Genomic DNA, 25,893 nt, shown 5'->3' with positions numbered 1-25,893 from the left:
GTTAAAGCCATACATGCCATGGGTTGAACTGCGTCGATAGACTTTGCCTTGTGTATACAATACTTAATTATGTAAGTAAAACAACTCTGTTGATCATATTTAAACATTTAAGAAATTATACAAAGACCTCTATAAAGAATATAAGTTCAAAATGGCCTATAGTTCCCGACACCAATGCTATATGGGATTATTTTATCAATGACCTTTTGGGGCTTTCCATGTAGACGTTGAAATATTTGATGTGTTCTTTAAATCAAAAAGCATTCAATCAATTGTAAAAATATCGAGAGCTCTTGAGACAAATCATTGCAAACAATGTGTTTAAAAAAATGTGATATTGTTGACTTTTCTGTAGATTTCATGAATTCTTTGCACATTATCACGGAGTACTTTCCCTTTTTTGTCAGCACCCTCATTAAACATTTAAACTATGAAAATACAACAGAATCTTTCTTTGTTTGTCAATTAAGTTATTATGTTACCAGTGGCGGCTGCTGGTCTTTCAAAGAGGGGAAGCTCATGTATATGTAAATTCAGTGGCGTAGCTAGACTTTAATTCAAGGGGTGGCCAGAGGATGCCCAAGGCTTACGGACGATATTGTTGACGGGGGGTGGGGGGGGGAGTTATGGGTTGCGGGAGGAAAGGAATGTTGAGGGGAGGGGGGGGGGGATTTTTGGGTTGTGGGCGGACGGAATTGTTGACGGGGGGGGGGGGGGGGGGGTGCATGATTGCTTTGCGCGTTAACAGGGAGACCGAGAGCCTGCGAGTGCTAGAGCATAAATCGCGCTTTCAACGAAACATGTAGTGAACTGTCAATCAACTAGGGTGGCACCTAGGATGGCCAATCGGGTTCCAGGGGTGGCCACCCCAGCCCCCACGCCTGCACATGTAGCTCCAATTGTTGCCAATGAGAACAGTTTGTAAAGCTGAGGCTTTACAAACTGTCAACTCCATGTCTTTAAGGAACACCAAGAAATCACACAGCTTTCCCTCCTTTGTCACCCTGCAAGTCCTGATCTGAATACAGGACTTGAAATTCAGACCTCAGGCTCCCTGAATCAAAGTGATGGCCAACTACCAAAACAATATTAAACTTGAACAAGGAAATGTGGGAATTATGGTAAACTGAAGCAAGGAATTGTGTGTATAAGTAAGTGTATGAAATGTACGATGAAAATTGTCTAGCAATTTCACCAAGCAAATATCAAGAAATAGGTTTGTCTTTCGACTCACTTGCAAAATCTGCAATGGGACTGATGGTGCTATCCATTTGCTTGGTACGCCCACCATTCCAGTCGGATCTCCCAGCTTTCTTGCGGCATTGATGCATTGCGGCATTGAGGCACGCCTCCTTTTCTTTGGGGATATCAAGCTCCCACTTCCCGCTTCTGATGAGTAACCGAGTCACGAAAGATCCCTGTGATGCTCGACGAATGAAGATGGCTGCGCCCATAGTTAATAAAGTTGAGATGTATTTTCTTTCTCTTTGTTCCATGTTGGTGTCTTTAATGTCAATGTACACTGCTTTTACACACTTAATTACGTTGCTGCTTTAATCTATGCATTGCACGTCTTGCTATGCGTGCAATACAATGTAAAGTTTTCGAGCTGGTTTGCTAAAGAGCCTAATGTTGCTAACAACAATGACTAGCCTGCTACTACTGCTGCCACCTCCAGGCGTCCATTATTCTCCCACTCGTCTCACACAAAAGACTACTGGAACACTTTTAAGGTGGGCAGAGCCAGGTCATTCTCGTTGAGCAGGTCAGTGTACCAGCACAAAAGGCCAAATGGATAGCAGCATGAGGACTGAAGAGAGCTCCGGTGACGTTTTATAGATCAAAAACGCTGTCAATCAAATGGCAACTCAGTCTTTCGCAGACCCTCCATCATCACACAGAAGCCCGACGTCCAGGCCAGCCCACTGAGTGTCCGTGGGAGGGACGTAATTGCAGCATTGTCCAATGACTGTTGACTTTCGACACACTAAGCAAAGCTGTTCTATGCAGCCCCATTAAAGTGGATGGACGCTGAGCTTCAACAGGCAAATGCACTGTGATGCTACAGGAATGTATGAGAAGGAAATCGAGTCAGTCGACATGCGATAAGCAGCTGATTCTGAATAAACTCGTCTTCGAGATGGACATTTGTGTTAACATTTCATTGACATTTTTAGTCAATGAAATGTTAACACAACAGTATATATTTGACCATTTAATTTTTGAAATTTTAGGGGAAGCTGAGCTTCCCTTGCAGTCTTAGAGAAATTGCCACTGACACACACACACACACAAACTTTCCTCCACAATTCAGTGTTCATATTCATCATCTCGCCTTAATTTGTTGTCCGTACCCCTGTTCTCAGTCTCTGGGACTGCTGCTATACTGTTATTTTTATGTTGTGTTTATATTTGTTATTTCTGCAATTTTCTTTGCTTTAGTTTCCTTTATTCATGACTCTCTTAAAAAGAAAATGTTTTTCTATGCCTGTGGCAAAGTTGCTGCTGTGCATTTGATAATAAAACATAGATTATGCCTTGATAGATGCGATAGATGTGTGTCTAGAGGGAGGGAGGGAGTTCATGAAGATGAAACTGGAAACACGTTTAATAAAGGACAGCCATGCTTACAAATACATTCAACCACACAAGAGTGGATGTGTGTATGTGTGTGTGTGTGTGTGTGTGTGTGTGTGTGTGTGTGTGTGTGCGCGTGCGTGCGTGCGTGCGTGCGTGTGTGTGTGTGTGTGTATGTGTGTGTGTGTGTGTGTGGTATCTTTAAATAACAGTGTATTTCTGAGTATTTGAGCGTGATAGACTAATGAGGAACCACCAACCTTTCTGAGAGTAGGTGCTGATGATAAAGTAAACAGGGTTTAGCAGAAGAGCAGCAGAACAGTGTGAACCTCCATTAGGTCTCTTTACTTTCAATCTATTTTATTCAGCGGCAGGCGTATGTACAACACACCACACACATACGCATAAAAGCACACGCTGACATTTTTGTGTTGTTGTTCATACACAGTTGTTTTTTGAAGCCGGCACAAACCAACCACCACCAATAAGAGCTTACAGTTGCACCCTTAATGCGCATATCAGACCTCTAATTGGGCTCTGAAATCCAAGCACTCTGACATGTAGGGCGGGCCCAGCTCAAATCAAACATAGGTAGTGTTGTGATACCATCTAGTTGTTCTACACTATAAATGTAATAATAGCAATAGGAATAAAATAATAAGATACAGAATAACACTAGTTTGGTTTGCTTTTAACCAACAATTATAACAATGGCTGCTCAGACGAACCACTGCTACATTTACTTCACTTTCAATGCACCCTTCCTGCCTAGACAGTCGAAGCTCCGAGCGGCAGAATGTGTGTATTTCCACCGCCCCCTTCTGGTGGGCACCGGTATGAGGCTGAATTGAGCAGAACTAAACATTGGGGATCGGCCCTGTGTTTCCACTGGGTGAAACAGTAGAGTGTTGACGTCACCTGGTTATGTAATGCACTAAAGAGGGTACTGGATATGCCCTGATCAGGTTGCTCGAAGCGCTTGATCTGTTAGCATGTAATTGGAAATTAGTAGCGAACACACACTCAGCCAGCGAAAGCCAACTTTAGAAACGTGTCTGTAAAGGTTTAAAATCAAAGCCTGTAGGCTGGCCACTATAGAAATAAACATATCAAATTCCCATTCAGAAAGCTTTGTCCACTGGCGCTAATAAGATTATTTATTGTAGAATATCTTGGTAACAAAACAGGAAACAAGGCTTAATGCCACGCCTTTTAGTAGTGGTTTCCGGCCCAGGCTCTGGTCCGCCTCCCCTCAGATATCAAAACACTTTTACAACCCTGATTTGTTTTCCAGTAATATACATGCAATATTAATTTGACACTTACTGTGTCATTAGCATAACATGATAACTCTGATTGTAAGTCGCTTTGGATGAAAGCGTCAGCTAATTGCCCTAAATGTTGATTGTGAATGATTCAATTCAGAACTGCTGCATTAAAACGACTTGTTCGGTTGGCTAGCTCCAATAATGTGCTAGAAGCATAGCAGCACTTATTGCATGTTTTACGTCCTGGCACTTAATGTACGCACTTATTGTATGTTGTAACTCCTTGCACTTAAAAATAGTACTTAGCATTGTGTAGCATATTATCCTAGCTATATTTGTTGCATACAGGGAATGGGTTAACCTAGCGATTGTTAGTGCTTGGCACTTGGTTCTATGAACATCCTTACTGTACCGACAGCGATATATCATTACTCTTTCTTCTGACAAATGTACTTACTGTAAGTCGCTTTGAATAAAAGCGTCTGCTAAATACCCTAAATGTAAATGTAATGTAAATGTATTTAGCCTTTTCCACTGGACTCACACGGTCTCCTCCGACCCTGCCCCTGCTTGGCCCCAGGGGGCCGTCGCCCAAGACTTGGGCATAAACAAACGGGATGTTGACTGAATACCGTTCTGATTGGTAACGTAACTACGCTCAGTGGGTAAAGTCTGGCCTCAGGCCCTCCATTTAGGACCTGAGTGGAGTACAGTCAGAGAGAGAGAGAGAGAGAGAGAGAGAGAGAGAGAGAGAGAGAGATGAGGAGAGAGAGAGAGAGAAAGGGCAGAGAGAGAGTAAGAGAGCGAAAGAGGGCAGAGAGAGAGAGAGAGACTAGGAGAGAGAGAGAGAGAGAGAGAGAGTGGGCAGAGAGTGAGAGAGATAAGGCAGAAGAGAGAGAGAGAGAGAGAGTGAGAGAGAGAGAGAGAGAGAGAGAGAGAGAGAGAGAGAGAGAGAGAGAGAGAGAGAGAAAAGCACACAGAATGACAGAACCGGAACTACCCGATGTCAATCTGGTGAGTGGAGAGTTTAACTCAACCTCCCCCCCCCCCGTCCATCGCCCTTTAAGTGGATCAAACAAACAGCCCCTTATCACCACTTGCCCCTGTCTGTCTGTCTGTCTGTCTGTCTCTCTGTCTGTCTGTCTGTGTGTGTGTGTGTGTGTGTGTGTGCGTGCGTGTGTGTGTGTGTGTGTGTGTGTGTGTGTGTGTGTGTCTGTTAGGTCCGACCCCGGTATCTGATGCTGTGCTATCGGCCCCCACAGCGGACGGCCTGGCATGTCATCTTATCTGCCAGGTCTCTTCCCGCTGGCTCCCGCAGGAAGCCCATGCTCCCAGGGCGGGGGCGCCAGTGGCCTCCCTCCTCCTGGGGGCCTGCCTCCCCCTGGTGGGGGAGAAAGTGAGGAGGAAGGGGTGAGGAATGCCTGTGAAGTCGAGGACAATGCGAGGCCATCACTCATCCCATTATCTCAGACACTTGATGCCCGCGAAAATGTGCAAAACCTGCAAAGTGACGCCGGCTCTCTGGCGCCCGCAAAGACACAGAGACACGCAGTGACCCCACAGGACATGCAGACGCCCACGGGACAGGGAGACGGCCACTGGACAGGGAGAGACCCCACGGGACAGGGAGACGGCCACTGGACAGGGAGAGACCCCACGGGACAGTGAGAGACCCCACGGGACAGGGAGACGGCCACTAGACAGGGAGAGACCCCACGGGACAGGGAGACGGCCACTGGACAGGGAGACGGCCACTAGACAGGGAGAGACCCCACGGGACAGGGAGACGGCCACTGGACAGGGAGACAGAGAGCGAACACGCCCACTGGACAGAGATGCCCACGGGACAGGAAGACACAGAGATGCCCATGGGATAGGGAGCCGCCCCTGCTGAGGACCTGGGAAAGTTCCCTCTTCTCATTAGCCTGATGAGGATCACACAGAACCACGTTACAAGTTAATGCTCCTCTACTGCAAGAACCGCTCTGAACACATGGGCATGCAGCCTCGCCTCTGGGCTATCTCCTACTATACTGTAGTATACTGATGTACTATAGTATACTGTAGTATACTGATATACTAATCCCCTACTAGACTACAGTATACTGATATAATATAGTATACTATAGTATACTGATATACTATAGTGAGTATACTAATACCACACTAAACTATAGGCCTATACTTACTGGGGTTTTAGTTTATTTTTGTCATTTTAATCCTATTTGTGTATCTACACTGAGTGAACAGATTGACGATGGCTCTTCTATCTAACTTTTACTGCTGTGGAGACTTGGAGTCTCACGTCGCTGAGTTATGCCTTCTAAGCATTATCCTTCCCAATCACACATCGCTAACAATAACCCCAGGGGCCCAGCCTTTATTACACACGCAGAGGTGACTACACCCAGGTGGACAACACACAACACACACAACAACAACAACAACAACAACAACAACAACAACACACGGGGCAACACAACACGCAGGGCAAAACACACACACAACACACTATTTTTCGGGCGGCCGGCGTCAGCAGAACCTGTAATACATGTCACCTCGGAGCCTTTTCAACCAACCGACCGACATGCAAACAAGGAGGGGAGTGCTCGCTGTGCATGGGAGGAACTCTTACTCCATGTGGGACGGGGGGAACTCATTCTCACTTACTCTCACTCAGAGTGGGACGGGAGGACCTCACTCACTCTCACTCAAAGTGGGACGGGGGACCTCACTCTTACTCACTCTCGCTCACAGTGGAAAGGGAGAACCTCACTCTCACTCACAGTCGGACGTGAGGACTTCACTCACAGTGGGACGCACTGGGCACCAGGAAAGGCGCGTGCACGTCGCATTACTCAGAGCTCGGAGGCGAGGCGCGGTGACGCGCGCATGGAGTTGTGCAACAAACGGGCGCCACCCGCGTCAACTTCTGCGTAAAGCGAAGCCCGTTTTGTCGGTCACGGAGTAGTCGGTGTTGGTGAGGGCGATGTGTGATTTCTTCCCGCCGGGGATCATGTCCGGGCACGGGTTGCTGAGCAGCGTGTTCTCGTGTTCCCAGGGCTCCAAGTCCGCGTTCAAGCGGAGGCTGAGGCAGACGCGGAGTCTGGACTCAGCGATGATGATGCGCCCCCGCGGCTCCGAGGGGGACGAGCCCACGCGGAAGGTAAGGCGTTCGTTTGTGGTTAATTCATAAGTATGTGCTGTTCGTTAAAGAAAACTTTCAGTTTCCTGATGAAATGTCATTCGGAGTGCGTATTACACAGGCGTCCTGTTTTTGTTGGCTGTTTTCTATATTCGTAGTAATGGTGCTGATTGGGAACAGGGTAATTATGAGAGAGACAGAGAATGAGTGTGTGTGTGTGTGTGTGTGTGTGTGTGTGTGTGTGTGTGTGTGTGTGTGTGTGTGTGTGTGTGTGTGTGTGTGTGTGTGTGAGAGAGAGAGAGAGAGAGAGAGAGAGAGAGACAGAGAGAGAGAGAGAGAGACAGAGAGACAGAGAGACAGAGACAGAGAGAGAGACAGAGAGAGAGAGAGAGAGAGAGAGAGAGAGAGAGAGAGAGAGAGAGAGAGAGAGAGAGAGAGAGAGAGAGAGAGAAATATCAAGCGAGAGCGTGAAATGGATGGACGACGTTTTTTTCACGTCGACAAATTCTAAATCGCCCAGTACATTTGTCACACAAGATATGACACATCATCCACTGGAAATTATATGACAGAGAGGAATGTGATCTCTGTCGATAGGAAAGGATGTCCCCGTTAAAAACACCTCATCCAACTTTCTAAAGTCTTATAGACTCAAAGGCCGTACAAGCTTACTGTCTTTATTATAATACAAATATGACACGATTTTTTTTATTGTTATAACACAAAACCAACACAATGCTATGATATGATAACAAGTAGGCAAACATACAATAGCATGGGTTATTCATCGGGTTTTTATAGGTTACCTTGAAGTTGTAAAGCAGTGCTCTGACTACTTTACTACCTGATGCAATCCATTCAGAACAAATGTTTCTGCTCACTGTTTGGAAGACCTGGTCTTCATCTCACGCTGATGGAAACACAGTTGGTGTTAAGGTGGTGCTGGGGTTGGAGCTGGTGGTGTTGGTGTTGGAGGTGGTGGTGGTGTTGGAGATGGTGGTGGTGGTATTTGAGATGGTGGTGGTGGTGGAGATGGTGGTGGTTGAGATGGTGATGGAAGTGTTGGAGCTGGTGGTGGTGGTGGAGATGGTGGTGGTGGTGGTGTTTGAGATGGTGGAGGATGAGATGGTGGTGTTGGTTGAGATGGTGTTGGAGCCGGTGCTGGTGATGGTGGGAGGGGGTAGGATGATGAAAACACTGGCAGTGTCATCCGAGTGACAGAACTCAAACCTACATAAGAAATCAAATCTAAGCGTCGCTGACTTCCTCCGATCCAACGCACGCTCTGATCAGCGGGGCGGCGTTGCTGGCATCATCCGGCTGCTCCTCTGGTTCCCATGGCCACAGTATTTGTTTGGCGTAGCAGGGAGATTATGTGGGTGACATTATATTAAACCACTAATGAATCCCAGGTAGCTAGCGTGCTCTGTGCTGTTGTCCTAAACAAGAAGGCGCTGCCAGACCCCCGGGTGAACAGGATCATTATAAACCCACTGAAGAGGACTCCTAATGGAGGACGGGCCGAGGACATTTAATAGGATTAAGGTGGCCAGGGCTGGCCTTGCTCCATGGCGCCCTGACACTGTTTATGAAAGCCGCTACCTGGTTATTAGGCAGTGACATACACACGGAAAATGTTGCTACCACCGTAGCTATACTGCCGCTGCTGCTAAACGACCAGAGTGCCTTCATGCTTATAAACATCTTAGAGTCGTAGCTATGCTACCGCATGCTAAGGTACCAGAGCCCCATCATGCTAACAGACGTCTGACCCACCAACACATTCTTACTCTGAGTTCATCAAAAATCAACGCCAGGGGCTTTTGGCATTAACTGCTGACGTAAAGGGTGGCCTTGTGCGTCTTCATTCGACGCAGGGGGTTTGTAATCCCTCCATGGCGATATCTGACGCCCAGGGAAAGCGCTCCTCCTTTTTTCCGTAGTATGGTAGGGGCAAGTACCACCTTTTAGGGTTAGGGTTAGGGTAGTAGTGGTTAGGGTTAGGGTAGTAGTGGTTAAAGTTAGGGTTAGGGTAGTTGTTAGGGGTAGGGTTAGGGTAGTAGTGGTTAGGGTTAGGGTTACGCACTTATCAGTGTTCACCGTGGAGGAATTACATTGTAATGAGTTGAAAACCCCCTGTGTCGAATGAAGACAAACACGACACCCTTTGCGTCAGCAGTTATCGCCAAAAGCCCCTGACCGAGCCCCTGACTCGGAGTAAGACTGTGTTGGACCCGCACCCTGGGTTTCATGTGCTAACGATGTTGCTACCGCCGTAGCTATGCTACTGCACACTAAGCAACCAGAGCCCCTTCATGCTAACATGCGTCTGACCCGCTCCCTGGGTTCCATGCGCTAACGATGTCGCTCTTTCCCATTACCAACGCGCCACACCCTCCCTGACACGGGCTTTACCCCAGAGATGTGTTTTAATAAGTTCAATGGAGGGCTATCCGTCCTGCAGAATCACATGACCGCCGCCGCAGACCTTCCTACACCCACACAGAGGTGGCCTCGCTTTGTGTGCACCTCACTCCTGTCGCAGTGATTAAAGTCACATGTCTGGGTGGGTTGTGTAAATATCCATCCAGTGGTCTGTATCTAAGAGACCGTTGCAATAACAATAGGCCAGGCGGCCTGACATCAGTGAGCCTGACGTCGCTGCTCGCCTCGTCTGAAACACTGCACCGCAGCAGCCTCACAGAGCCCCACCAGCTCGCTCTAACTCCCTCTCTCCCCCCTGCTCTCCCTTCTGCTCTCTCCCGCTCTCGCTCTCACTCCCTCCTGCTCTCTCTCCGCTCTCTCTCCTTCTCCCTCTCTCCCTCCTGCTCTCTCCCAATCTCTCTCTCTCTCTCCCTCCTGCTCTCTCCCACTCTCTCTCTCTCTCTCTCTCTCTCTCTCTCTCTCTCTCTCTCTCTCTCTCAGATGTGTGTGTGTAGGTAGAGAGCAGTGAGTTACTGCAGGATTGTGCGTGTCCCGTGTGTTGTTTTGTGTCATTTATTGGTCTTGGCAGAGCACTGCATGCTGATGGGTTGTTGTGTTTTTTTCCTCCCCACTGTGATGTGCGCCATGCGGCTCTGATTATGGGGTGCCCCCCCCCCCAGGCTGGTGGATACACCGTGACTCGTCTGACTACACCTCAGAATGTCACCCCACATCAAATAAATAAGCAAGCAGGAGGCGAGTCCACAAAACATAACTTAATCAGAGGAGCTTTCCACTATGCTATACATTACACACACACACACACACACACACACACGCACAGAGGCACTCACGCATGCACGCACTCAGGCACCCACGCATGCATGCACGTGAACGCACGCACGCACACACACACACACACACACACACACACACATGCACACACATGCACACACACACACACACACACACACGCATACACGCACACATGCACGCACACACACACACATACACACACACATCATGAACATGTATGTTGAAACCTACTTATCCACTGTCTCTTACGTCATGCATCACCCTGGCTGTTGCTCAGGGGGTACACACAAGCTCTGTCAGGCTCTGAGCGTCTAAGTGGGGTGTGTGTGTGTGTGTGTGTGAGTGTGTGTGTGTTTCTGTGTGTGTCAGTGTAGCTGTATCTGTTTGTATTCACGTTTGTGTGTGTGTATCTGTGTGCATGCACTTGTGTGTGCGTGCATGTGTGTGTATCTGTGTAGTGCATATTCATACATGTGTGCGTGCGTGCATGTGTGTGTGTGTGTGTGTGTGTGTGTTTGCATACATGTGTGTGTGTGTGTGTGTGTGTGTGCGCACACACGAGTGTGCGTGCATGCATGTGTGTGCATGCATGTGTGTGTGTTCGTATCTGTGTAGTGCATATTCATCCATGTGTGTGTGCGCTCATGCTGGTGTGGGTGTGTGTGTACGTGCATGTGTGTACATGTGTGCTGGGATGTAAAGCCAAACCACATCTGGTTTAGATGAGGCCGTGGATCAGTTGTGCGTTCTCACAGAACAGAGAGCAGCATGACCTGGTGGTGGGCGGAGCTCCCTCAGGCACATACTTCTTCCCACACGGGACCCTGTGTGTGTGTGTGTGTGTGTGTGTGTGTGTGTGTGTGTGTGTGTGTGTGTGTGTGTGTGTGTGTGTGTGTGTGTGTGTGTGTGTGTGTATGGAGGTAAACCAGCCCGGCCCGCTCACATCCACTGAAGCCTCCGATATCGTTGGCACTAGCCACGCCCCCCCTTAGCCCCCAACCCACCCCCCTAGATCCAAACAGACTGGATCTCTGTCACTCTATAGGTGTCTATTTGATGTAGTGGTTTGAAGACATTGCCAAAGATATTGTTACACAACACAAGTATTGTTCACGTTTTGAAAAGCTTCCAAAAGCTGTTTCGGAATGTGTATTTAAGTGTGATTGATTGGTTTACCTATTTGTTACCTTTGTTTCTGTTTCAATGTCTTGTTTATTTTTTTGGCTTTCCTTGTGACACCCAGCGCCACTCGAAAGTAAAGTTTGTGATTCTCTATTTATAACCTCTCATGAATTAAAAAAAAAATGCGCACAACAGTGAACGAGTTGCCTGACGCATCTCGCCGCATAGATATCCGTGTTGCTCTATCTCCCATCCTCCTGGACGCCTTCCTGGTGCAGAATCAACGGTCGCACCCTTTATTTTCCACACATAAGACATTATGAAGTTCAAACGCAGGACAGAGTAACGCCTCCGCGCTAGAAGGGGATATAATGGGCACGATGACACCCATCTAATGACGTTTAGTCCCTGAGATCTGGCTCTGCAAAGCGCTCAGGGGCCACTCAGGAATGCGTCCACATAAATACTGCTCAACACTTTATACACACCATAAACCACGGTCCTGGCGACTCTTTTTTCTGCGTCATTGGGAATATTGTTTTATTAAGCTGGACTTGATTCCGCGGTCGTCTCGCGACCCGTCCTAATGAGATGTGCTGTAGACGGAATCAGTGAATTATAGTTTTATATCAGGACGAGGGGATCTTTTCTCCGTTTCCTGTGTATCGGTTACACAGCTCTAAACTAATTTAATATGCTTCGACATTTCATCGCTGCTTGTTCAGGACTTCAGCCGCTGGGTATGAAATGTGAAAGACTGTGGGAGATATTTTGGATAAATATGGCTTTTCCCCTCATGTCTTCTCCAATTTGAGATGTATCTGTATTTATGTAATTTATTGCAGTGGTTTGTGCTTGGTTGTTATTATATATATGTTATATATTATTAAATATTTTCTTATTCAAAGTACCCCAGTGAAGGTTAATTCTTCTCATTCTTGATTGATTTCCTTTGTAATAAAGTTAATGTTTATCGATTCCTCAACTCAATCTTCTGGTATGTTTCAGCCCACTCAGTGGAGAAAACCTTTCAATCTCCTGAATTGCATGTGATGGTGAAACCGTTAGAGGGCGTTGTTTATCTGATTACGGGGGCCTAATCCATTCAGACCAATCACTCGCATCGATACCATGAGTGTGTGTGTGTGTGTGTGTGTGTGTGTGTGTGTGTGTGTGTGTGTGTGTGTGTGTGTGTGTGTGTGTGTGTGTGTGTGTGTGTGTGTGTGTGTGTGTTGCACTTCCCGGAATAGCGTGTGTGATAGTATAGGCGGTCTACACGCTATGACTTTTATATGAAGTTATGTTGTAAGCTGAGTGTGCTCTCTGTCTATAAATCACTCTGGTTACCTCACCGGCCGGTCAGGGAGGGAGGGGAGGAGGGGGGACTCTTTGGGCCCCTAGCAACAAGGATCCTCCTAGAAACAGTCCAGCCTCCTCTCTGGTCCCTGCGTCCCATCGGTTCCGGTCGCAGCGCTCAGAACAAAGATTACACCACAGAGTGTGTTCTCCTCATCTGGCTTGCACATTATCCATCAAAGGCAGAGCCAACGTTCTCTCTCTCTCTGTGTCTCTCTCCCTCTCTCTCTGTCTCTGTCTCTCTCTGTCTCTCTCTCTCTCTCTCTCTCTCTCTCTCTCTCTCTCTCTCTCTCTCTCTCTCTCTCTCTCTCTCTCTCCCTCTGTCTCTCTCTCCCTCTCTCTCTCCTCCGTTTGTACCGACAGACAAGGAAGGAACCATACCTTTGGCATAAATAAATGAATTCCACACTTATTCCAACTATCCTCCCCTTATCCACCGAGCGAGGATTTGCTCGCCCCTGGAGGGAGTGGTTTTAGTTTATGAAGTCCGTGCACATCTCTGAGGACACGGACCAGAGAGAGAGAGAGAGAGAGAGAGAGAGAGAGAGAGAGAGAGAGAGAGAGAGAGAGAGGGAGAGACAGGAGGAAAGAGAGAGAGAGAGAGAGAGAGAGAGAGAGAGAGAGAGAGAGAGAGAGAGAGAGAGGTTCTCCGGTTCTGGAATGGAATGCTCTCTGCATGCATTCCTCCGAGCTCCTCAACCTGGAGCCGCGATGGCCCGGAGGTGGAGAAGACTCCTGCTGAAGAGAAGAACAGGGAAATGTTAATGCAGTAGCCTATCCTGCAAAAATGTTGTTGGAAAAAAATGAGTCTGAAAGTATTCATGTCCCGTTTGGTCATGAATACAATCGACGCGTCCCGGTTAATTGATGCTGACTTAAAATAAACGCTTTTCAGATTTCAGTGATGGCGTTTATCGTGTCTGTTTTCGTACAAGAGCTTCTACATTCAAGTGGTTCTGGAAGGATTCAAGGATTCTGTAAAGTGCACTTGAGACCCGTAACTAAAATAAGTGGATGTAGCTTTAATACGACTGGTGAAAACAACCCATAGCTTATGATACGATCGTATTCCAATCTATAATTGAATGCAGGAATTTAGGAGACTTTGAAACCCCATTTAAACTCCATGCATGCACGAACCCCCCTCCCCCCACCTCTACTGTGTTATCCATTATTGCCATGAACCCCCAGCGTGTCTCAGATCAAGGTTTGGTGTTTCGGGCTCCGCCCAGGTGATGCAGTCTGCGTGTGTTGTTCACCCGCGGGCAGATACGAGCAACTTGCGCTCATTTTGAAAAGTTTGAAGACTTGCAGAAGGACCGGGTCTTTAGTGCATCGGGTCCCCAAGCGCCCGAGTGTTCATTTAAAACAGAAGAAGGCATCAGGTGGCCCCTCCGTTCTGAGCCTCACTGAGGAACAGACGCGTTCCTCGGCCGCTCTGACCATGGCTGAACCGCTCCGCGTACCCCACTGCTACTACGTGGTGAGTATACAGCAGCACGTTGTTCTGATGGAGAGCTCAGCTGTCACCCAGTGGACGACAGACCGCATCATCTCACTGCATCATCTAACTGTTTGATGTCCAAGCATTTAAACAGATGAGGGCCAATGCTATAAGCAATAATCATGACGATGTAGGCTGTAGTAGGCCTAGTGATAAGTGATATACATGTTTCTATAATATCGTTGTAGGAGATAATATGGACATATGGCACTGCTGACGTAATTTTACGATTTGACTGATTTGACTCAAACATCTATTAGAGTCAACGCGTTTATTCTGCAAACAGGAAAACGGAAGTTTTCTAGAAGCTGATCTCAAGATTTCGGTGGCAAACTTTCTCTAAAATGTTCCCTCGACGAGGTCTACAGTTTACTGAGCAGGAGGCAGTTTTTGCTTTCCACCTGTTTGAAATCAGCTCCAGTGTCGTTCATTTCTGCTACCCCGTCTCATTATTCGATATAGGTGCCTTGCTCATTTCCTGTCATTGTTCACCAGTGAAGGACTGCAAGGATTCGTGTTTCAACAAATCATGAATATGAGGAAAGGGCTACTCATAGGTCCTTGTAGAGCTAATTTAGCTTTTATGACGTATTCTTTTATTTGTACAGATTTCTCTATTGTGTATTGTTTTTCTTACTTTGGTTGTTCTATTGTGTGTGACTAGACTTCACACAGGAAGAACAGGAGCTGACACCCGAAAAACCACATTAAAAAACACGCTTTGTGTGTGTGTGTGTGTGTGTGTGTGTGTGTGTGTGTGTGTGTGTGTGTGTGTGTGTGTGTGTGTGTGAGTGTGTGCGCGCTATCTCTCAGGCATGTAATATAGTTGATCTATCTGAGCATTAACCAGAAGGCCTAATGGCATTTAAATAGCTTTGGAAAGACCTTGAATCAAAAGAAAAGGAAAGGAATTTTAATGAAGTGAAGGAAGCTTCTTGCTAATTAAACCTTGTTTGGAGTAAAGTCTGTCATGTTGACGCTTAGGGTAATTTCCCATTCATCAGTGGTTGTGAATTCGGTGACTATTCATGAATTGGAATAATCACTTCTAGCGATGTTGGTTCATTAACAGAGACCCTCTCTCTGATTCGATCCATCAGCGGCTCATTGTCCTGGGTTGTGATGTCGTGACGAGACAAAGTCAGGTTCATGTTCACTGTTCATTTGTCTTTTACTTGTGGATAACCAGAGACTAAATGTGTCCTTGTATGCAATGTGACATTAGCCTGTAGGATGGAACCGGGAATAATATTAGCACACACAACACAGAAGAAGATCCGGGCATCACAAGCTGATTTCACAGAACGCGGCCTTAGATACAGAAACTACAAATGTGTGACATATTATATCTACTTTAATACACAAGTGATTGTGTTCTCGTTTAAAGCCCAATAACAGTTTTACAGTGTCTGAACCCAGGCTTACCCGCCTGGCTGCTCGCCCAGCAGTGCACCGCTTCACTCCTTGGCCTCTTCTTGCTGCTGGCTTATGAAATCATCACACATAAAGGACTATTTTCCTACCGAGCAGCTTCCCTGCGGTACCAATGAGATCTAATTCTTGTTTAATGGGGCTGAGCACCTTACTGTAAGCCTTATTCTGATAATGAGCTGCTAAGCCTCTTTGGAACGAGGCCGCTATGATTGGCTCTGACTTCGCGGATGAGAAGCTCAGTAATCTCCTGAACAGATTTCGGAGGGAGATGGTCCAAGGTCGGGGGGGTTTCATGTGCGTATCGTAAGCCTCTGTGCCCCCCCTAGCCCCCGCCCCCCTGTGATGGTGATGATAACACAGTGGATTCTTCAGGGCAATCAGAGACGCTTTACAGGGAAACAGAACCAAGAACCAACTGAAGAACACCCTAATTGTTCATGCTTCATCCATGGAAACTATTTCCTGTAGAGCACTTTATGCCTTTATGACTCTGCATCGTGGTGTTTGTTTTCTTATATCACAGGGAGAGTCAAGCATAGAGCCACAGCAGCGTCCATATTGTGTTACTAGGTGTAAATAATGCTTTGATCGTGTCTAGGAGTGTTACCCATGGCTTCATTAACTACCTTAGACCATTGCAAACATATAATTGCACCATTGCAAACAGATAATTTAGCATGATCTATGTCCACGCCTCCTGACTCCCTCTGAGAACACGCTGAGACGCGACGCGTGCGGCCCGACAGGACTCCTTTGAAGAGATGAAGTCGCTGTGTGGCGGAGCTCTGACGTGTGTGTTCCTGTGCTCCGTGTCTCCAGGGAGACTTCAGCTGGAAGTGCGTCCACGGCAGCAGTGTGGGGCTGCAGCCAGTGCCTCTGCAGAGCCTCTCTGAGCTGGAGAGGGTTCGACTGCAGGAGGTGGCCTTCTGCAGGCTGCTGGACGACCACGACCTGGGCTGCCAGATCAGCCTGCCCAAAGGTACACATGCACACGCACGCACGCATGCACCACCAGATCAGCCAGCCCAAAGGTACACACTCACATGCATGCACAGGCATGCATGCCCTGCACACACGCATGCCCGCATGCATGCACACACACACACACCAGATCACCAGATCACCATACCTTAAGGTACACATGCACAGACATGCACATGCACACACACACACACACACACACACACACACACACACACACACACACACACACACAAACACTCACAGACACACACACTGCCAGATCTCAATATTTAAAGGTAAACAGAGTCCCACACACACACACCACCAGGTTCCAAGCAATTATTTACGTTTCCATTCCTTCCTTAACTTGTTGAAACTCATTTGAGAAGAGTGCTTTGCATAGCAAGAGACTAAAGAGGAATTCTCATGTGATGATGAATTGGTGGTTGGTGGCGTTTATGGAGGCCCCCGGCTTCAGCTCTCTCCTCTCTGTCTTCACCCACAACCTGCACCCTGTCTCCCCCCTCCCTCCCGCCACGGGTGACACTTTGTTGGCAGGTACTTTGTACTTTGTTACTCTGGCTGTCGGTCACCTGATGAGGTGCATGACCCCTTCCCATGAAACTGGTTAGAGTTTAAATGTGTCCAGGCTGCCTCTGCCTCTCTCTCACAGCAGTAAATATATGAATGTAGTCGGGCCATACTCATTTGAGGGGCGAGGCCGAGAGAGAACAAAGGGTGACAGTAATAACTCAAAAATGACAAGGGAGGGAAAACACATGAATCACACACGTGTCCCTGACATTGTCCTCGCTTCAACATCTTCACGGGTATTAGAAAGACATGTCAGTCACACCGCAAGACATTTCAGCAATCATTCACCGCCCACCTGTCTCTCTCTCTTCCCAGACGGACAAAAGCGTAAGAAGTCACTGAGGAGAAAGCTGGATTCGTTATCTAGAGAGAGGTCCAAAGATAAAGGTAAGACGATGGCTTGGCTCAATACCTTGAATATTCATACAGTTGCATTGTCCGTGCATGTTCACATTCATGAGGCGTCGCTCATCGCTGCTATCGCTCTGAGTGTCTAACAGCAGCGTAGCTACTAGGAGAAACCTCCACGCTCAGTGAGATGGTTTCCATTCTGTTGATCCTCTGTTCTGTGTCCTCCTCTCCACGTCGGCCTGTGTGTGTTGCTCAAAGCGAGCTGGATCTGAGCGAGCTCGCCGTAGCCGCGTGGAGCTCATAAGAGCTTATCGGAGCGGCTCTTCTCAGCTGCAGAGAGCCACTCACCGTGGAGCACGGACAGGAACACACAGGATTAAATGGAGCTCCCTACCCGACAGCTTCGGCCCGGCTTCCACCACGCTGAGCCCCGCCCCCCTTTAACAATGCGGGTTGGAATGTGGGTGGGCGGGGCAGGGGGGGCAGGGGGGGCAGGGGGCAGAGGGGGAAATAACAAAACAATCTTGAGTGTCTCCATCGTCACGATTCACCCTCAGCCCCCACCGCCCCACTCCATTCTGCTTTGAACTGGAGAACTCGTCTCCTGTTGAATGGCCATTAAGTACCCAGAATTATATGAATCACACTACGAGTTTGTGTTCTTTGGAAAATACACACAACTTGTGGACTTTATTTATACTCGGATCGAGTCATAGTATCGAGTCATAGTGTATCAGTAAGGGTTTGTGCAGTTTAGTTATTGTGAGGCTGTGTTGTTACACTCGAGCACCTGATAATATTATATGTTAACAATGCTAATGATCATGTTATGCTAGTTGTCAGGCGCATCATGGACACTCCAGCTCCTCTGACGGCAGATAGAGATGAAATCTGGACAGTCGTTTTCACTTTCTTTCGTTCCGTATTGGTTTAGACCAATCAAGTCGCAGGGATCTGTAAGTGCGTGATTGGTCCAATTGGACCACCTGACCCCATGCTCTCCTCCCCCCCCCCCCGCCCCCAGATCACCTGCCCCAGGCCTTCGGCGTCCCACTGGCCGCTGTCATCGCCAACGACCGCGCCTACAAGCAGCGGCTGGACGCCGGACCGCAGGGGGCCCAGGAGAGTCGGAGGGACCGGCTGTCCAGCAGCAACTCCTCGCTCAGCTCCACCTGTGAGACGCCCACGGAGCCCCCGGCCACGCCCTGCAGGCCCGACGCAGCGCAGAGGACCCACCGACGGGTGAGAGGCGGGGAGGAGAGAGGGGAGGAGGGGTGAGGGTATGTGTGTATACGCTCAATATACTGTTCTATATTGAGCGTATACACACAGCTATGACGCCCGTTCAGTTTACAGAGTTCAGTATCACTCCGCGCCTAACTTGAACTGTTGTTTATTTATATATAAAAGCAATAGCATAGTTCACTGAAGCCTAAAAACATGTTGATTGCTGGAGAGGGTGGAAATGTTGTAAACTTTAAAGCAATAGGCACACAGTGAGTGAACTCGATAGAAGGCTAAACTGCCGGCGAATCAAGCTACCGTCTCTAGCCTTCTATCTGAAGGACGCTACAGTGTGTTGAATAGCAACCGCCGTACACTTTGCAGGCAGTCAGGAGGGACTACTTTTTTGTATTCGTTAAAAAAAATGCTTTTCCGACTTTCTCGCTTTTTAAAAATTGAGGGTGTCTATGATTTACATTTCGCCATATTTACGTAACCATTTTATAAAAGCAACAGATCACTTCAGTCAGTGGTATACGCTCATTATACTACAGTTGGTATAATGAGCGTCGCCCCTTAACTGTGGTATAATGAGAACATAGCACAGCCTGTCGTGATCTATTGCTTAAATATACGCTTGGAACAAGTTTGTTTCCATTCCGTGTGGAAAAAAGGAAATCTCTTTTAGAAACGACGTCGTAGATGACATCGTCGGTGTCATCAGCATTGTCACCCCGTCATCTCGGGCATATAAACCCCCGGCTCTGAGTGGCGGCAAACCGCGCCGCGTGCTGCCGTACCGGAACACGCCCTCACCCTGCGCCCGCCTCCTCCTCTGGTCAGGGCGGCGTGTCGGTGGACTGCATCACGGACCTGGACGACAGCCAGTCACGGATCCTGGAGGCCCTGCAGCTGGCGCTGCCCACGGAGGCCCCCGGCAACAGGAAGAAGCACCGGGACAGGAAGCTGAGCCTCAACCCCATGTACCAGCAGGTGCCCCGGGTGGTGGACTGGTGCTGCCAGCACCTGGAGAAACATGGTGAGGCGTCGCCGCCGCTGCGGAACGGCTGGCGGCACGGCGGACATCGGCTTCAGTTCCGATGACGTTCACATAGGGCTGTGCGATTAATTGAATTTTGAACACACACTTTTAACACAAATTTTGAATTGCGATTTCGATCTTTGCGTCAAACGATCTCCAAACAAATATAATGGCGAGATTTCAAAGTTCTAAGTTACAACGGTTTTCTTTCGGAGAGAAATGCTGAATAAATGCATCATGTTTTCAAACTCAAAAACTAATCATTTAAATAATCATGATTTCAATATTTACCAAAATCATCGTGATTATGATTTTTTTTTTAACGATTGTTCGGCAGATGTTTCAGCGCCGATGTCCGCCCCCCGTTATAACCTGGTTTCTCTGTGTTTGGTCACTAGGTTTACAGACGGAGGGGATCTTCCGCAAGGGGAGCAACAACAGCAGGGTGAAGCAGGTAGGGTGGCCCCCTGTTTCCCTTCATTGTCAGGGCTCTACAACGTGTGGGCCTCCCGCCAGAGAATACCAAACTGTGCTCGGTTTAATTGTTCCCCCGGAAGGTTGAACGTCGTTTTTTGAACAGGATTGTGGTTTTCCATCTCTGGCGTCTCCGAGAGGGAGTCCCACTCAAACCATGAACTCCTCTGGTTCCTCTCCAGCCCGGAGAGAGGAGCCCAGACTCTAGCAGTATTATCCCTCGTCTCTGGCTTCCTATGAGCTGTGTTCGCCTAGCTAGCTTACAGTCCCCCGAGTGAGTTTCGATGAATCATTTCACAAAGCAATATCGTAAACATGAAACAGAACCAGATCTTCCCGCGTCGGAAGACCCCCCCCCCGCACTCCTGTTCCAGGAGTTCCGTGGCGGGGCGGGAAGAAGCCCCCCCCGCTCACCGCTCTCCGTTCTCCTCCCCCCAGCTCCGCGAGGAGTTCGACCAGGGGCTGGAGGTCCCACTGGACGAGGAGCAGAATGTTCACGAGGTGGCCGCGCTGCTCAAAGAGTTCCTCCGCGACCTGCCGCACCCCCTGCTGACCCGGGAGCTGTACACGGCCTTCATCAACTCAATGTGTGAGCAGAACGCACGTCCCCCCCCCCCATCATCATCATCATCATCATCACCCTCCCCCATGCATTCCCTGTGTGTTGACGTCTGACCTTAACACCTCCTTGTCCGTGGGCCTTTCTCTCTGCAGTCCTGGATAATTCACACCAAGTCCTCCAGCTCTTGATATTCCTGCTTCCTCCCTGTAACAGTGACACACTGCAGCACATTCTGCACTTCCTGTCCAACGTGGCGTCCCACGCCGACGACCGCCTCGCCGGCGACGGCGCCGAGGTGAGGTTCGCTCGGTTCCGCCGCCCCCGGAAAACGATGCGTTTCTTCTTGCTTAACGCCTGGGATTAGGGACGGCAGCCCGTCGAGGGAGGGGGAGGACTGGGTTCCCACGGGTATAGAACCAGTCGGCCCAGTGCGCGGGGCGTGAGATGATGATGTTGAGGGATGATATCGCAGTGGTTATTAAAGGGATTATGCTGGTGGATCTTAGCATCGTGTAGAGTCTTATTCTAACTAGCTTTGTCATACGGGGAATGGGTTAACTTAGCGATTGTTAGTGCTTGGCACTTGGTTCTATGAACATCCTTACTGTACCGACAGCGATATATTGTTGTTTCTCTTTCTTCTGACAAATGTAATCATTGTAAGTCGCTTTGGATAAAAGCGTCTGCTAAATGTAAATGTAAATGGATCCACCGCCGTCGGTTCTTCTGGATGTGTGGGACAGACCTTTTTTTTCTGTGTGCGATTGGCATTATTATGCTTTGCTGGCATTCAGAGAAATAGAGTGAAACGTGTTTTACATCGGCAATATGTCAAGTATTCGACTGAAATTGTGTGTAAGGGGATGGTTATCAATCGTCCTGTTTCTGTGATCCCAGAATGAGCGCAACCTGATGGACGTTGAATCATGTTGTTTGTGATGCTGCTCTTTTAGACATTGTCTATCCTTTCTGTTTCTATCCTCCTCTTATCGTTGACCGTTGACCTTCAACCGCTCACCAAACCGTGTCCAGACTCGTGAGTACCGTGAGAGTGTTTTGACCGCACGCCCTGTCCTCTTGTGTGTTTACATTCCTCCAGATCACAGGCAACAAGATGACCGCCCGTAATCTGGCCACCATCTTTGGCCCCAACCTGCTGCACATGCAGAAGAACTCTGACAAAGAGTTTGAGGTGCAGAGCTTGGCTCTGGCGAATGACCGCATGGCGATCATCGCAGTGGTGCTGAGCATGATCACCAACTACCGGACCCTCTTCATGGTGAGATTTAGTGGAAAAATTTTTCCGGTTATATTTTCAATTTTTGGTGAGACTTTATAATAATGTTCAATCATAAGTAATTGATAAGCCTTTATCATTAACAAGAGACCACAGATGCAAATTAGCTATTCAGCCAACTCTGGTACAGAACCTGTTCTGTACATGATCCCTGTCAACTAAACAAATTAACTAAACTAAACTAAAAAAAACATTAATATACATTTGTAGATGATTAATGTGCTCAGTCTGCCGGCCTATGCGGCAGACTGTACCAACTGTAGGCTCAAGGGGTGAGAGGGTCAGTCCATTGTAGATGTAGGTGGAGACTCCCACTTGTGATGTCAATAGAGGGTAGATCCTCACATGGCTTGTCATGGCTGATCCACATCACACCTGGTGGGAAAATATGGGCCCTTGAACATAGCAATTATTATTCATCCTCAAATGTATATTCATGTTTTGTTAGTGATTAATTCATCATTGACTAAAGGTCGCCCGTTTTCGTATAATATTGGTTTAAACTTCCACGTTTGGAGTTCAAACTGAAAGCCGTTGAGCCTTTAGATAAACAACAGTTCCGGAGGCTTAGCCCTCAGTCCTGAAGGACTCAGTCTCCTGAGGTGTCCTGGGAGGGGGGGAGGAGAGAGGGAGGAAGAGAGGGAAACAGGGAGGGAAGGAGGGGAGGGAGGGAGGGAGGGAGGAAGGGAGGGAGGAAGGGTGGGAGGGAGGGAGGGAGGGAGGGAGAGATGGAGGGAGGGAGGGAGGCAGGGATAGAGAGAGGTAGACAGGGAGGGATGGAGGAAGGGAGGGAGGGAGGGAGGGAGGCGTCTAATGAAACGTTAACACTATCTTTATCCCTTTTTCAAGAAGGACGAATCGGAGGGGCAGTCGCTCATAAAACTGAAGCGACGTTACCGTAAATAACTCGTAAACTGTAGGACGTCCCCTGGTCCCCCCCCCCCCCCCCCGGTTTTAAAGCTCAGTGAAAGTTCCTCCCCTGTTTATCCGCAGAGAGAGGTAACTGACGTTAGAGTTATCGCCGTCTTCCGGTTGGCCGACCCCCAGTGCCCCGGTTGGTCGGGGACCGGTCGGGGCAGATCCATATCTGTTGGAAATAGTCTTCGATTTAAGCCAGGCTCGGTCTCTCTGGGGGGGGGGGGGCAGGAAGCGCGCCGATTAACTCCCTCTGCTGGAGCACGGTGGAAGAGCCTGATGGATTTATGGGTATGAGAGCGTAGATGAAGGGCAGGGAGGAAATCAAACTGCAGTCACCTTAAATCCGTCCATTATTTTTAGCAAATCTTCCTCGAGACAACAGCGAGAGACTGGCCCACCGACCTCCACCAGACAACCAATCAGAAAGCAGCTCATAAACGTGGAACATGGCGTCTGCACAGCATGCATAATATATAATGCCAGACAAACAAAAAGACAACAACAATAAAACCAACAAAACCAAAATAACCAAATAATGAGCTAAAAAGGGTCGTATGATGTTGTGTTCAACCTCGTCTGCCCACAACAATAGCAGCCATCTGGGACCAAAGTGGTAACGGAGCAAAATAAAAAATAATTGTTTAGCCAATGAACTCGCCAATGCATCATTACTTTGCACATTTGAATTAATGGCCTATTTAATTCCAATCAAGTAAATTAGTCCTAAGACAATAACTTGTCAAAGCAAAAATAACTTAACTAATTAATTCTGATCTGAATGATTTGAAGTCGTTAACATTTCACCGGGTTGGGACCTTGATCTATCTGCTGCGATATCCACCACTGACCCGGTTCCGTTGAGTTTACTGTCATTAACCGAGGCCGGGGGGGGGGGGGAGTCCCCCCCACGCCCACGCGGCTCCAGCGGGTGTTGACGTGAGGTGTTGCCCTCCCCCCCAGGTACCGTGTGACCTGCAGAACGAGGTGCTGACCAGCATCCTGGAGACGGACTGTGACGTGGTGGAGCCCCTCCTGCGCCGCAAGGACTCCCAGTACTCGTGAGTTTTGGCTCAGAATACCCCCTCCTGGTCTCCCCCTGCCTTGATGAACCCCGGCCCCCTGGGGAGACGCCCCCCCCGCTCCATCCTGACCCCGCTCCGGTGTGTCCCACAGGAGCTCCGGTCTCCTTCGGCCGGCGCTGGACGAGGACTCGGACCCGGGAGAGCGGCGCTGGTCCTGCGGGTCCCACCGGGACGAGGACTCCAGCGGTGAGGTGTCCCCCTACGACAACAACTCCCCGGTGCTGTCAGACCACCCGGCACGCCGGGGCGCGGCGGGGGACACAGGAGAAGGTACGCCCCCTCCCCCCCCCCCCCCCCCCCCCCTTCCTCTCAGTCTGATTGGTGCATGACCGGCTCCTCTTAAGGACATTTTCATTTGATTTGATTTGTCCGATGCCTTCCTGTGCTGGAGGTGTGCATTGTCGATGATAATACCAAGCTACCATGACGCAGGAGAAGCCGTTACTTCATTGTACTCCCAAAAGCTTCTTTATTCAACCTTGGAGACGGAACACGGTCCCCTTATCCTGACCTCACCTTCACAGTCCTGCGTTGTTCCCTAGCAGCGCTCTCGCAGCGAGGCATCGCCTCCACCATGTAGTTATTATGTTCTGATGTTGGCTGTTGAGAGGGTCCCAGAGTGTGGACCACCGCCGCTCTGCTGCTCTCCGTCCACCTCGGCCCCAGGTGAAGCGCTCCGGGTTCTGTGGGGTGAGGAGCCCCAGTCTCCTCATTCAACAGAACCCGGACGCTTCTCTAGCTCATGAACAGACTCATCCTCTGCATCTTGTTGTTCTTGTTGTTGTTGAAAGATGCGGGAGGGTGACATGGCCTCTGACTGGTCCTCTCCTCTCAGGTTCCCATGGCGACGTGTTTCAATGCGGGTCCGGCAGCCCTTCGGAGGGCCTCCACCGTCACCCGGGCAGTGGCCCGTGGGCGGCGGTCCGGCGGACACAGAGCGCGGCGGACGTGGCGGGCCACAGGCCACACCCCCCTCTGACGGGTCGCAGCAGCAGCGACCGCCTCGGGCGGAGGCCGGCCATGACACCGTCGTATCACAGACTGCACGGCCAATCGGGAGCCTCGAGCTCAGAGGACTTGGCGGCAAGGACGGACGCGAACGCCGGCCGCCGTCGGACACATTCCGTCAAGGCGCTTTGGCTCTCCGGATCACTCAGACACAGCCCTGTCTCTAACTCTGCCCCCTCACTGTCGACCTCTGACAGAGGTTGGGGCGCGGCGGGACCACATAGCGTGGGCTCCTCCCCCAAGCCGCCACTCACCCCCGGGGCCGGCGTGGGGCCTGGTGCGGGGCCCGCGGCCCCTGAGTGCCGAGCGAAGTGCTGGAGCATAAAGCAGCTCTTCTGTGCGGGCAGCACGGACGACCTGCCGGAGAGCCTGGTGTGACCCCAACTCGCTGGTGGGACTCACTGGTGGGACGTACTGGTGGGACATACTGGGAGGACGGGCGGCTCAATGGGAGGACTTGGAGGATGGGGGACTCACCGGGGGGAGGGGGGACTGTGATGCTACTGATTGTGTCTACGCGAGTAGAAGTCTACGTTTCTGATGGTTTGGTGTATTCTAGTGTCACACATTACTCTTGAGTATCGATAAACGGTTGTATTGTTTAAGGAATGTAACCTTGTGACTTTGAGCTGTTTGTGTATAGGTTCCCAAGACATCATAACGTTTGTATGATGTTGTTCTATACGTTGTATTTTTGTATTAAAAATATAGTTTACAGTTCAAATTGAACGT

General features: G+C 49.1%; 1 protein-coding gene across 2 annotated transcripts; it reads left to right on the top strand.

Annotated features, from left to right (window-relative positions):
- The first annotated feature begins 14,039 nt into the window (after positions 1 to 14,039).
- Positions 14,040 to 25,595, top strand: LOC311358316 (rho GTPase-activating protein 6). Of its 2 annotated transcripts, none has more exons than XM_084478313.1 (12): positions 14,040 to 14,191; positions 16,466 to 16,625; positions 17,519 to 17,590; positions 18,579 to 18,796; positions 19,622 to 19,817; positions 20,219 to 20,274; positions 20,733 to 20,881; positions 21,070 to 21,151; positions 21,956 to 22,135; positions 24,032 to 24,129; positions 24,245 to 24,423; positions 24,989 to 25,595. In XM_084478313.1, exons 1-12 carry the CDS (start codon positions 14,153 to 14,155, stop codon positions 25,537 to 25,539), a joined length of 1,980 nt encoding a protein of 659 aa, XP_084334439.1. In that variant the 5' UTR covers positions 14,040 to 14,152; the 3' UTR covers positions 25,540 to 25,595. The 2 variants fall into 2 exon arrangements, with proteins under 2 accessions (XP_084334439.1, XP_084334438.1); XM_084478312.1 differs by having other exon boundaries at positions 20,733 to 20,883; positions 21,009 to 21,151.
- Positions 25,596 to 25,893: the final 298 nt, after the last annotated feature.

This window comes from Micromesistius poutassou, assembly GCF_964030765.1.
Source record: "Micromesistius poutassou genome assembly, chromosome: 14".
In the NCBI taxonomy this organism is placed as follows: domain Eukaryota; kingdom Metazoa; phylum Chordata; class Actinopteri; order Gadiformes; family Gadidae; genus Micromesistius; species Micromesistius poutassou.
This window is presented reverse-complemented; position numbering and strand designations above follow the sequence as displayed.